This window comes from Echiichthys vipera (genome assembly GCF_963691815.1).
Source record: "Echiichthys vipera genome assembly, chromosome: 16".
Classification (NCBI taxonomy): domain Eukaryota; kingdom Metazoa; phylum Chordata; class Actinopteri; order Perciformes; family Trachinidae; genus Echiichthys; species Echiichthys vipera.
Genome location: NC_139841.1, coordinates 8779328 through 8792520, shown reverse-complemented (window position 1 = coordinate 8792520; position 13193 = coordinate 8779328). Strand labels below are relative to the sequence as shown.

Here is a 13193-nt window from a genome sequence, read left to right as displayed (position 1 = left end):
GGGCAGGATGACCACAGACAAAAAGAAAAAGAAGCAGCAGCAGTGACGGGCTTTTGGGAGGCAGATTTTAGTGATCTACTTAGTAGTTTATGTCCATTGGTTTCAACTGCTAACAAATAAAAACTGAAATTTACTGTGAATAAATACATTCAACATCATAACTGATAATTATGGAAGAATACTTTCTTGTTCTTGTGTCAACTTCTGCCCAGCAGGAAAATAAATGGTTTAATTGAAATAATTACAAATATCTGCATGGTTCCCAGCCCTCTACTATCTTTAAGGAGAGGCACACCAGGCAAAAACATCATTTTTTCATGCACGGTCAATTTTGAGGCTTTGAGCTATTTTGCTTCCTTGACACATCTTTTTTCAAATTAGTAGAAAGGAAACATCCAAGATACACATTTAGGTTTATGTAACTACACTTTGTCTGTTTGCGTCTGTAGATTTCTCCTAAATATACCAACAGTTAGGATTACACAATGCCTCATTTGAGGATGTTAACTATACATTTCAGAAAACTTGTAGTACATAAAATAATTGTAAGTAAAGTTAATGTAAGTAAACAACTGGGAAGGTTTCATGATGATATCTGTTTGTTAACATTTTTTACCTATTTTCACCCAAAGAAATGTCCACTTAAGCAGCACTTAGACACAAAGCTTCTAGTTTCATTCCTATCTATATCCATTTGATTCCTTAAAACATGATGAAAATAGTTTTTTTTTAGAAAGCTGTTGACAGTATTTTCTCCTTTATGGGCTGATACAAACAGATATACAAAAAAAGCCCTCTGTACAAAACCTTTGACTCTAATATGTCACCAAAACAACAACAAATTGTTTTAACCTGCTTCGTCAATGTTCACATTTCTGTTCTGGAAACATGATAAGATGATAAGATAATGCCTAATTTGCATATTTCAACATAACATTTCAGAAAATGCGTAAAAAACATTTATCTAGTTAAAGAAATCGACGGGGGAAGTTTCATTAATTTAGAAGTTAAACATGTTTTACCCTATTCAACTGTAGTGTTTCCCCTTAAGATCATTATGTTATAACTGCTGTCCATTCATTATTCCATAAATACATCTTTGTATCCAGAATTTGCTTTGGAGCTTTTTGCTAAGCCTTCTGTTATAGAGGTTCAGTATGCTACTATAGTGTACTGAGCAGTATACTGAGTGCAGGTTATGACATTAGTAAATTAGGACCTGTGCACTCCTGACCTCTTGTGGCTGACAGTCGTCTAGATTGTACCGAATACAAAATCAATTTGGCAGAACGTTATATATACATGCAAAATATATGTTTGTGTGTGTATATATATATATATATATATAGTGACCCCCAAGCTAGAGGAGTGGTTACAGCAGATTCCTGGAACAACCTCGGACATCTCAGTCAAGAAGAGTGCAGTGCTCGGAACAGCAAAGATACTGTGCAGAACCCTCAAGCTCCCTGGCCTCTGGTAGAGGACCTGAGCTTAGAGAGAGGGTCAACCACCTGCGTACCCGCAGAGGGTGAGGAGAAGAAATATATATATATATATATATATATATATATATATGTATGTGTGTGTGTGTGTGTTTGTGGGGAAAAACTGTTGGAATAGAAAATTGTCAACACAGCCTCCTAAGGTTAAAGTCCTCTGCTATAAAATCAATTTAAAAACATTTCCGTAGAATTTTGACATTTTTAGTTTCAATAGGTCACAATTTAAATTTTCCAATAATTTTGAACAAATAACTGCAAAGCTAATGCTGATAAAACCCCCCAAAAAAATCATCATTTGATTATGAATTCTTTTTTAATTCAGCTGACAAAATTCTTTGAATGAGCTGATGAAGGGATCACACGAGACAGATGTCATTTCAGAATTTCTAAAATGATAATTTGTACAAAACAAGTAAAGTGACAATGATCAGTCTCAGCCAGCTAAGGCAATCATATGGAATGATGATATGACAAATCTAAATATAAAAAGAAAACACTGGTAATGAAACACCGTGGAAGAATTGAAAACCCTGCGGCTAAAATGGTAATCCACTTTGTGTGGTTGAGATGAAGATAAAGAACATGTCTTCCCTGTTTTGAAGCAGTGGCACACCTCAGCCTAGTGGAAAACGGGCAGAGCCTCTGATTCTCCACAGCTGAGAATTTGGTTTAAGCAGGAAAATAAAGCTTTGGTGTTTTTCATCTGCAGAGCTGCTGTTCTGGCTGAGCTGGTAGAACACAAACTCCCTGAGATCTAACTCAAATGAATCATCTACTCCCTGCAGACAGTGCACACACCACCCCATCACTCAATGCTGAACGGCTCTGGGACACGGACACCTAACCCTGGTCCTGCTGAGAAGCTACGAGGCGTGCATGTTTTCTCTAGACTCAAGTGCTTCTCAGATCGAATGAAGTAGTAATTCAGGCCTAAAGCAATTTATCAATGCTAATTAGGTGGTAACAGACACTTGTCACCAGGGGGACAAAGAAGCTCTGCGGGGCAATGGTACTACTCATGCAATTAGTAGTAGCTACAGCCAAATGATCTTTACAGTACAGTGAAAGAAATGACAGTATTGTTCTGCGAAGGAATAGGTGGATCTATAGCTCTGGCTGCTTCTTTGGTTTACATGAGCAGGAACAGGAAAAGAGAGAATTTTCCTTACACACTTGAATTTAACATTTCGGCTGTTGAAACAGAAAATACTGTAGTCTAATGTAAACCGGCTGGACAGGTGCGCAGGGGAATGAAATCTAATGAAAATTTGGTAACATCTTGTACACTGTAAGCCTAAAAAAATTTCCATTTTGGTCCACTTAATTTTTCAGCCTGACAATGTGTTTATATTAGCTGATTCATTATTGGAAGGCAATACTCCCAAAAATCTTTTATGACTGATTGATCCAGCTTGTGGCTATTTTATAAAGATGTTGCTTATAGTCATGTTCTTTAAAGCCTGAATCTTCAGTGTGTACAGGAGTTCACCACGAAGGATGAGGCTGGCAGCATTATTGTGTTGTTTTCTTATTGTCTCGTGAAAAGAGCAAAACCAACAATGCTTTCCTCTCAATATTTCCCTGACTGTGGCACTCATTCCCAAGCCCACTGGATATTCTAAAACAGCATGGCACTGTAGTTTTTTGGCATTGTTAATCAAACAGGAGTAAATTGGGCATTTGTCGGTGACTTTTGGATAACACACATTTGGTGATGTAGCAAGTATTTACAGCAGCCGGACAGTGATGTGGAGTAACAATAAACAACACTGTTTTCATGGGAATGAAGGAACATGTCCCATAGATCAACAGGACAGATGCTAAATCACACTCGATCACTTTGGCTTCAACATGATCTAACAGATGGTTATTTGAAACCTGCTACGAGACACTGGTACCATCTGTCATTGCAGCCAGGGACTGACTGTAATGACAGAAATCATCAGTGATGGCCTCTAAAGCAACAGCTGCACTGCTGGACATGTTCTAGCTGGAATGTGATCTGAAATTAGGAATAAATTAACATTTGAAACCATGATTGCAACAACAAATGTTCCTGCTGTTTTTACATTTGACATACAATTCTACACTTAGCTACAATGACAGGGAACGCTGTAATCTTAGTTACAAATGTTGTTGATTTTGGATTGCATTCTTGCTGAAACATGTCCAGTTGTGTAATTGTTTTGGATTAGAGGCCTTTATTGGTGATTTTCATCATTACAGTCAGTCCCCGGCTGCAATGATGGATGGTACCAGTGTAGCAGATTTCAAAAGACTGTTAAATCGTGTTGAATTGACACCTGCACAACTTCCTGTTTTGACGTCGGCACATCCACTGTGTGTGATCTAGCATGTACCGTGCAATAGTGTGGCTCTTTTAATAGTTATGGAACAACATATCTATATATGTGAGCTTTATGGCACATATATAGATGTACGCACAACACTGGCTGGTAGAACTGCCTCTGTGTTGGTTTTGGTCTTTTCATGGATTCATCCTTGAACATAAGTTTTGTTTTAATGCTAAACTATAAAGCTGACCAACATATTGTGGCAACAGCAGCTTCAGTGCCTATATATGTAGATATTTAATGCATTATACCTGAGAAATAAAAAAAACAAACATACAATAACATGAAACTGTAAAAACGATAAACTGTGTTTTGATTTTTACACAATCAATAAAAATCAGACGGCATAAGTATCCATAAGACAATGAGACCTTCCCCGTCCATTGTTTATGGGGCTGGAGAAATGGTCTTTCTAATAAAACATGATCAGCACCATGAGAAAAGTGACACATCTGAGGTGACTTACAGTAATAAAAAGTTTACTGGCTTAGTCACATACGGCCAATGGGACCATAGTAGCTGTGTCCCCATGCAGAACACATTGTTAAGAGGTCAGTTAGGACAGTCTGGCTTTTATATACACAATGGGCTGGCTATGACAGGAGCCCAAAATACATAACAAAAATCAAACAGAAAAAAAACAACACTGTATATAAAGGATAAAAAAACTCATACATTTTTAAATTATTCAATACAAGATAAATGTCTCTGTAAACAAATTGGACTTCTCCGTGAAACAAGCCTGGGGACGCCTGTGTCCTCTCAAATTCATGAATACAAAGTCGTTCAACTTGAGAGATCAACTCCCCCAAAACAAGAAGACAAGGGAGCAAGGTCTTCAGAAAGCCAAAGAGATGCTCCAGTTGTCCCTGTAGGTGTCCATGCTTTAAACAGAGGTTTGTGTCCTGGTCCTCTGGGACGGCACAGCTTTCCAGCACCTCTAGCTGAAACACACAGGTCCGACAGTGATGCCAAACTGGTGTGTGAAGTTTCCTCCTCCCATCAGTGCTACGTCTCTCAGAGGAAGCAGGTGGAGGTCCTCGAACTCAAACACAGACTCCCGAGGTCCAGAAATGATCTCCTCTCCAGGCTGACACACAGAAACAGAACACAACTTTTTACATTTGATCGCGATTAATCCTCACTTTATTATGCAACAGTAATACTTCAGCTTATTTGAGTTTATCTTTAGTTTCAACTGGGACTGAAACTGGTGATTATATTGTAAATCGTGGCTTTCTCCTATATTTAGAAGGATGTTTTTCCAAAGTTACATCCAGGACTATGAAAAGATTTCTCAAATAAATATAATGAAGAGCAAAAAGTTAAATGTTGCTGACTACTTGCAGTCCACTCAAGTTTTTACCTCAACAAGATTTCACAAAACAACAACACCTGAATGACGTGTACTTCATCAAGCCTCTCAAGAGAAGAGTTTAGGAACTGATTACACACCACGCAGTCTCTAAGTGCTCCGAGGTAACTTTGCTTCCTTGTGTCAGTGAGGAATTTGACGTCTCTGTCTGTCTGGCCCAGTCTGTGTCCTGGGTGGCAGGAGTAGGTCATATTCTGGACGGCAGTGCTGCTGTGCAACCGCAGAAAACGCATCTGGACCACGTTAGCACCTGGGTAGTGAAACTGGTCAGGAAGGGATAAGAACAAAAAGCATCAATGATGTGAGCTGGTACAAAACAACAGTAACATTATCAAAGGTAAAGACAAACAAAGTGATATTGTCGTCTATTATGACAACTATCTCCAGTCTGGTATGTAATGTGTGATGTGAAAGGGCTTGCTGTGTGAATGATATGTTATGCCTCATTTCCACTGAATGATTTGGCTTGATTTAACTCACTTTGGCTAACAAAACTTCTCTCTTTTTGTTTTCAACTGCAGATAGTACCCCCCTCAGTGTAGGCGGGATTCACAGCTGATATAACAACGCTGCATTAAACTGCCTTAACATCAATTTTAACACTCGCTGGATCCCAAGTTAGTAGATAGTTGAATAGTTTTGCGGGGTGCCATTTTTAAGATTAGTCTAGGCCAAGTGAATAAAAAAAAATGATGTCACTATTTACAGTAGCTTGTCTACTTAAAAATTGCAGGTCTGTGCAGGATGTCCCATGTTACGCTAGTTACAATTCTCTCTGACCAATATTTCTGTCCTGTTTCCTGCATTGTTGCCCTGTAAAAATGAATCTGCGAGTCACATTGTTTGTGTGGTGAAATCTCCTCTCATGTGGCACGTAACAAGTGTGTGTGTGTGTGTGCTGGTTTGTTTTGTGTTAGAGCCATGCCCCTCATCTGAAGAGTAAAGAAGAGCTGAGCTGTAAGAAGAAACTGACATTCCAGTTTTATATCTGCCAAAAAGTGACTTAAATCAGCTGAGAGGGAGCATTTCGATATCTATGACATGAACTTGGAGTTGATGTAAAAGATGGATATCTGCTCTGTTATTTGCAAAATGGTGCCGTCTAAAAGTGACTGCAAAGGGTCCATACCATCTCATGGCCACGGGATAGTTCACATTCAGTAGCGGGATGGTTATCCATATGGAGCTGTCAGTGATGCTGTTTATTATTCACGAATAAAGGTAATTATAGTCTGCCTGCAGTGGCGTGTGCATGTATGCGGATCAGAGGATCAGTTCTTACGGCCACAGTACCATTACTGTAGTAGTTGGAAATTTCAAACTGGTCCTGCATCAGCAGATTAGCTGTCATCATTGAGTAAGCAGCGTTTGTCCGGCCGCGTGTTGATGAATTTCACCAACAACCTTTCAGATCTGGGGTCATGGCCACTGCGGTTGCTAAAATCGCTGTTGTCTCCCAGGTCCTTCCAGCTGCTGAATTAGGCAATCTGTGACTACCCCGACATCAGCATATTCCTTGCGTTTAATTCCATGCATTTTAAGCAGCGGAATTAAGTGTCTCCTACTAAGAATTACTCCATGCCTAACCGCAAGTGACTTAAGTATGTCATTCTAATTCATTCCTATATTAAAAAAAACGAAATGAATCCAGACTTGTCCATGGTAACAATCAACAGCCTCTGCATGGAAATGACTGCCTCAGAGACTGCCTCTAGTCTCTGCTCAGCTTGCTGGGAACAGAGGTGGTGCAGCAAAAAATACCACATGCTATCCACAACCTTTGTTAATGGAAACCAAAAAAGAGCGAGTTGAGTAGTAGAGCCGTGCTGTACCATGAAGTGGAAATGCATGCCATTAGAGCCTGGATTCTCTCTGTCTGGATTGTTGTAGATTTCCACTGCTTCCAACTGTGCTCTAACACCAATGAACACAGTTTTATTGAAAATACTAATCTGTGATAAAGGAAATGGGGATTGGCTCACCTGAAAGCCCTGCTCCAGTCTGCTGAGCCACTGAAAGGATTCTTCTTCAGAAATTCCTTCCATCCAAGCTTTCATGGGCAACTGCAGGAGGAGGAAAAAAGACACACTTTTGCACATCTGAATTCCAGACCTGCATTCATATAGGAGATTTGTGAAAGTCGGCCATCTTAAGACAGCTGCTGATTAACTCTGGATTAGCATGCAGCTCAAGCGTGAACCAGGGGTAAATTGGCTACCTCCGTGGGCAATGTATTCACTTCATGCTACCCGAAACCAATTCATATTATATTTTGGTTGAGTGAGTACAGTTTTTTATGTAGTATTGACTGCATTGGAGTTGAGAGGGTGAGGAATGACAATAATGATCATAATAATGCCTTCACCGTACTGATGGCCATGCATTCCCACACGGTGCTAATTTTTGGAATACTTTCTCTCTTTTAAGAATTGTTATAACTCCATGTACCTAACAATGCTACGGTGGATGGTAAAGGTCATCATGTTGACCTCTAGTGGTTGTTTTTTTGTGTATTATATGCACACTTTACCTTTTCTCTACCTTTAGTGTTACTTTATTTCTTATGATAATAGTTTTTTTTTACCTTTATCTAAATCTTCTTTACCAGAGTCCGGCCAACATGACAGCACTATTGCCTTAAAGAGAAATTTGAACTTTCTCTGAAAAGCATCCGCTGTCGCCAAAAGCGGAAATTAAAAGTTAATGTTAAAACATAGTGTAACAGAAGGGTAACCTGACTCAGCAATGTCTGTTACACAGCACCATCGATCTAAAAAAGGACTGATTATGATTTTCTATTATATATGCTATATATGGTACAATGTCCTTTACCGGGGGGAACGGGGGGAACAGGATTCATTGCTTTAATTTCCCGTGTCTCTAGAGGAGATTACGCCGGCTTTGCAAGGCTAGTGCAGGCAGCCAGCATTTATGATATACGATTTAAACTAATATTCAACACAGTACCATGCCCATAGCCTGTAAAAAAACGACCCTCACAGCCTGTGCTCCAGATTAGCATCTAGTGTATGTGTCATGGATAGTAGGCTGTATTGCAAGTCATGGTGCAACGTGTTAGCTCTGTTAATTTACCAAGCTAACACGTTGTGTTCCTAAACCATCTGTCTGTACAGTTGATCGAAAAGCAAACCATCTTATCACTTATGGAAACACCATCATACGAATGACCGCAGTCCAGGTTGTGATGATGTAGTTAGCATGCTAATCCCGACAACTAGCTTCTGAGGTGAAGTGAGGGCCAGCAGCTAACTGTCACCCAATAAAATAAAAAAAATTCACCCCCCTCAGTGTTGTCATGGAGATATGACCTACACATAGACTAGAATGTTTTTTTGAAACAAGCCTTAAATAGGTTTAATGATGCTGTGAAAACAGCCGGTTAAAAATGGGGTTCAAAGAGAAACTGCTCTATTGTGCAAACTGCTCCCAGTGGACGCTCAGAGAACTGCAGTGTTTGGCACTACGTTTTAACGCCAGGGAAATCTTGGTTGCAGATGTTTTTAATTTCTCTCCAGTTTCAGATCACGTTCATGATGGAACAGGTCTAATCATGTAGTCTATGGTTTAGAAGCCTTTCGGGTGATTTGTCTTCATTAAAAAATAGAGGTAGAACAAAACGAAAATAAAATTTCTGAAAATAAACATACAGCTATGTATTTTCTACTTTGATTGTTAATATTTAATTTGTCCTTGAAATGTTGTTTTAACTATATACAATAAAAATGTATATTCATCTTGTGTTACATATATCACTTAGTGAATGTTCACAAATGTCACTTATAATGGTTACCACATTATAAAACATGTACTCCGCCAGGTTTCCAGTTTAATTTTTTTGCAAGTAGCGACATTTACTTGGACATTTTAACAAAACAAACCTCAACATTTTATGACTCTCCAAATGTCTTTCTTTGACCCTGATCTACTGTATATGTACGGCATTAATTATAGTTATTTTGTAACCGTTGTTTATCATTTTTTTTTAAATATTTTACTGCTAACCAAGCTAGCCATTTCTGACACTTTGGGCCCCTGAGCCAATGCCCGGTAATCCCATTTAGCATATGCATAAATGAGACTGCAGGAAATCAAATCCAAACTTCCCAAATAAAAAACCTCTGCCTGACAGAGAACTCTGCTCTCTCTACTGTTTTGTTGTATATATTATTATTATTGTTATAGTATATTTCGCATATTTTGTTTTGTTGTATATATTATTATTGTTTATTATTTATAGCACACTGTGCACTGTATATATACTCTATGTATATATTGGATTCTATGTATGTTATGTACAAAGTTTTTTATGTGCTGACCCACTACTGCTGTTACAAAATAATTTCCCAGCCTGGGATCATTAAAGTCATTCTATTCTATTCTATAAGATTGAGGTTGGATAAGACAGAGGTGACTGTGTCTCAAGCTCAAGTCATCACTGTAGAAGTCTCAGTCATCACTACAAAAGAGTGAGCCTTGTCAGAATTCATCAAAATCGAGTTTCAGGTCATATAACACAGTTAAGTGGAGTTCATGGGCACACTATTGATCCAGAGTTGCAATTTCCTTTAGCCTTTCTCAGTCGATGTCTTTATACCTGAGAGTCTCGAGGATGAAGACAGGTCTGTTTTGATGTGGAAGAGAAGCTGCAGTAGGCTAGCAGAGCGTCTGCTGGGCTGCCCTGGTTGGGGTCGATGTAATACATTCCTGCAGAGAAAGGTTAGCAAGAGTTCAATGAGATCTGCTGGGATGAAATTGCTGAGCCCCTCGCTGACAGAGAGACCTGAGCAATACAGGAAACAAAACCACTGGACTGGACCAAAGACATGTTATAACTATATTTTGTATGTTTTTTGTTTTTTTTATATGTACAATTAGTTAACGCAAGTTGAGTCCCAAATCAAGTCACTCCCCGGCATGTTACCAACAGTATTAGGTTTTAGTATCCGGTCTAATGACCAGTTAATCTAACCAGTTCAAAGGTATGACAATTTATACTTTGGTTATAATTATTGACATTGAGTGAAATTAATTTTTATAAAAGCCTATTTATGTATTGATTAGTGGTAGAAATCTGGCTAACGTTAGCTAACATCAGCCTTCACAGACACATAAATTCAACATTGACTGTTTAACTTTAAAAAAAATATTATATTCAAAGATAAACTGAACAGTAATGAGTTATCATCACTCAAGTCAAGTTATGAGTCTCTCGAGTCCAAGCCAGTCACAATGTTCACATCTCAGCAAGATACTTATATCAATATTTAACATGCTTGTATTTTCTTACCAATCTGAAACATTCTTACACTGAGTGATTCATTAATTGACGGCTAAACTTGAAGAAGTTGATGATGCACAAATGTAACAGAGAGGACAGTGACCAGATCTACAGCTGATTTGGTGATTCACAAAATAATTCAATGTGGATGGACTGACAATCTGGACTGTTTCTTCATTGTTCAGGTAACTGACCGCTGCTGTATTCAGGGTGGCAGTGCCAGAGCTCCAGACAGGTGGAGGCAGGATGCTCCTTGCTGCCGTCAGGAGGGTCCAACAGCAGCCGAAGCTCCTGCTGCAGTGAATCCAGCAGAGACTGGATCAGAGGATAGTTGGGCTTATCGGACAAATACATCAGGTCCTAGACACGGGAAGACAATTAAAAAAACACACAATCAGTTGCTTGTAATGAATGTGATATTTGAGGGATAAGTACATCAAGTGTGTTTTTAACTGGTAAATGAAGTATCTTCTTCATTTCGTGTCCATGTAGGCACATTTCAAATGCTCTTATGATAAATGTTTTCGTAATAGTGACCCCAAGTTCAACACAATACTTGACATGGGAGACATGACTTTGTCACTTGCCTTGAGTTGAGTCAACGTCATGTTCAGTGACTGTCCTGGGGGTCCAGGAACCCCAGGTGGACCCTAAAACACAAAGATACAAAAATTGGCTCCATGCAGACATCTTTGTATAAATTCATACATTTGCAAGCACAGTTTTACCCAATTAAGCTCTAATGCAGAGTTTGTTTCATAGTCTGTTCTAAACTTACTGGGAGCCCCCTCCTGCCGGGCAGACCAGGGAAACCTTGGTAGCCTTTCGAACCCTGTGGGGAGAAGAAAATGTGATACAGTACAACATTTGATTCTGCTCTGTTGTGTACGGCAACACCACACTATTAACTATAAAACACATGGATATGGAAATAATAATAATGCTGCAAAATTCCATTACATTCTAAGGCTAACTCCAGAGTGCGATAGCTTTATGGTTTTATGGGCTATCAGCGTAAACCAAAAATCCTCCAGGGCATTAAGCCTTTCAGATAACAGTGAGTAAGAGCTGAAGTGAGTTTGATCTGTCAGGACAAGAGTGCTTGAGTTGATGATATCATACCTTTAATCCAAACAAACCCTAAAAAAAGGAGAGAACAGGAGAAGGAAAGGACATAAGCATGATTTTTTCAGTGTGAAGTGCATTTATCGACAAAGAGCTTCCGAGTGCTTTTATCTGCTGCATTAAGAACCCATCAGCCATGGCTTCGAACATTTTACTAACCTAAGTCAATGGACTTTTTCCCCCTAAGACACAGTAGGCTGAACACAATCATAATGCGCTGGATAACAGTGAATGATTGAACAGACTGGCAGCTGAAGAAGAGATTACTTCACTTCCATCACACATTCCACTTCTGTGCTTACTCCAATTTTTCAGACCCAATCGGAAAAAGGATCTGAGTGACAGATGAAGTGCTTGAATTCAAACTATAAAACATCCCAGACAAAACTATTAAAAATGCATTGACTGAATAAACTCTGTGGATCCAAGGTTTATTTTAAACACAGCTGCAAATTATTTCCATAAAGAAAAGCAAAAACATAAAAGCCAAACCGACATATAAGATATGTTAAATAAGTTCAGATTTGTTAAAAAAAAGTTATTTGCAAAAATGAATACATCATTATGAATTCTGACATGAAACTTACAGGCAGTCCTGGCATCCCTGGTGTACCCCTTGGACCTGCTTTACCAATATTTCCCTGAAAGAGAGAGATGTTCACATGTTGGACATATGAACATATTCAAATGTAGGAAAAGTTCAAGCTTCAAAACAAAGCATATAATAGAATAGAAATACTTTATTGATCGCAAGCTGGAAAATTGCAGTGTAATTAGAGGGAAAAAGAAAGCTAAGAAGGCAAACTATGGTCCTAATTTTGTGTACCTGCTCTCCCATCACACCCTGTGGACCAGGCAACCCGACAGCACCACGTATTCCCTGAAATCAAATAAAAAAAGTGAATGGTTCTCCAGTAATTAACTCAAAGGAAAACTTAACACATTTACAAAAACACATTAGGAACAACATACATTACATTAACATACATGCAATGCCCTTAATTCCAATAAATCTCTTCTAAGGGCTTTGCACAAAGTTAGAATAGCAACATGTTCAACAGATAGTTACTACAGTGTATCTGTTCAATAGCAGGGCCTCTATATGCTCAGGAAACTATAGTCTTCTAACACTTGGAAATACATTTTAACAGCTGTCTACAAAGAACTGCTTGAGTCAGACCTTTGACATTACATCCTAGTAGCCTGTAAATATTCTCATGTGTCCAGGTCATCGTTATCCCCAAAGCAATTTCAGTCAAAAGCAAGTCCAGTTGACTCTCTACTGGTAACTTTCTCTCTGCTCCGATTGCCAACAGCTGTCTGCTGTGAGTGCATCCGCCATCTCTCACTTTCTCTCTCTCTTGACCACCCACTCGCTACACACACTGCACTACTTTAAAAACATATGCGTGTTGCACTGCAGTAAAAACACTGTGTGTGGGTATTTGTGTGTGTGTGTGTGCGCAATGCTCTGCTTCCACAATGGATGTATAAAGAGAATAGTTATATGGGGCACATATTTTGATGCATTTACTCTT

The 13193-nt window shown here is 38.9% G+C and overlaps 1 protein-coding gene across 2 annotated transcripts in view; it reads right to left on the bottom strand.

Annotated features, from left to right (window-relative positions):
• Positions 1-1851: 1851 nt before the first annotated feature.
• The window catches only part of LOC310958735 (uncharacterized protein), a gene marked incomplete at its 5' end in the record, with an annotated part of 106037 nt that continues 94695 nt past the window's right edge, over positions 1852-13193 (bottom strand). For both annotated transcript variants that reach the window (XM_083929814.1, XM_083929815.1), the window contains 10 exons: positions 1852-4946; positions 5312-5494; positions 7214-7294; positions 9847-9956; positions 10725-10890; positions 11118-11180; positions 11309-11362; positions 11653-11670; positions 12243-12296; positions 12482-12535. In XM_083929814.1, the coding sequence (XP_083785940.1) occupies positions 4797-4946; positions 5312-5494; positions 7214-7294; positions 9847-9956; positions 10725-10890; positions 11118-11180; positions 11309-11362; positions 11653-11670; positions 12243-12296; positions 12482-12535 (933 nt within the window). In that variant the 3' untranslated portion in view covers positions 1852-4796. The remainder of the gene's footprint in view (positions 4947-5311; positions 5495-7213; positions 7295-9846; positions 9957-10724; positions 10891-11117; positions 11181-11308; positions 11363-11652; positions 11671-12242; positions 12297-12481; positions 12536-13193) is intronic.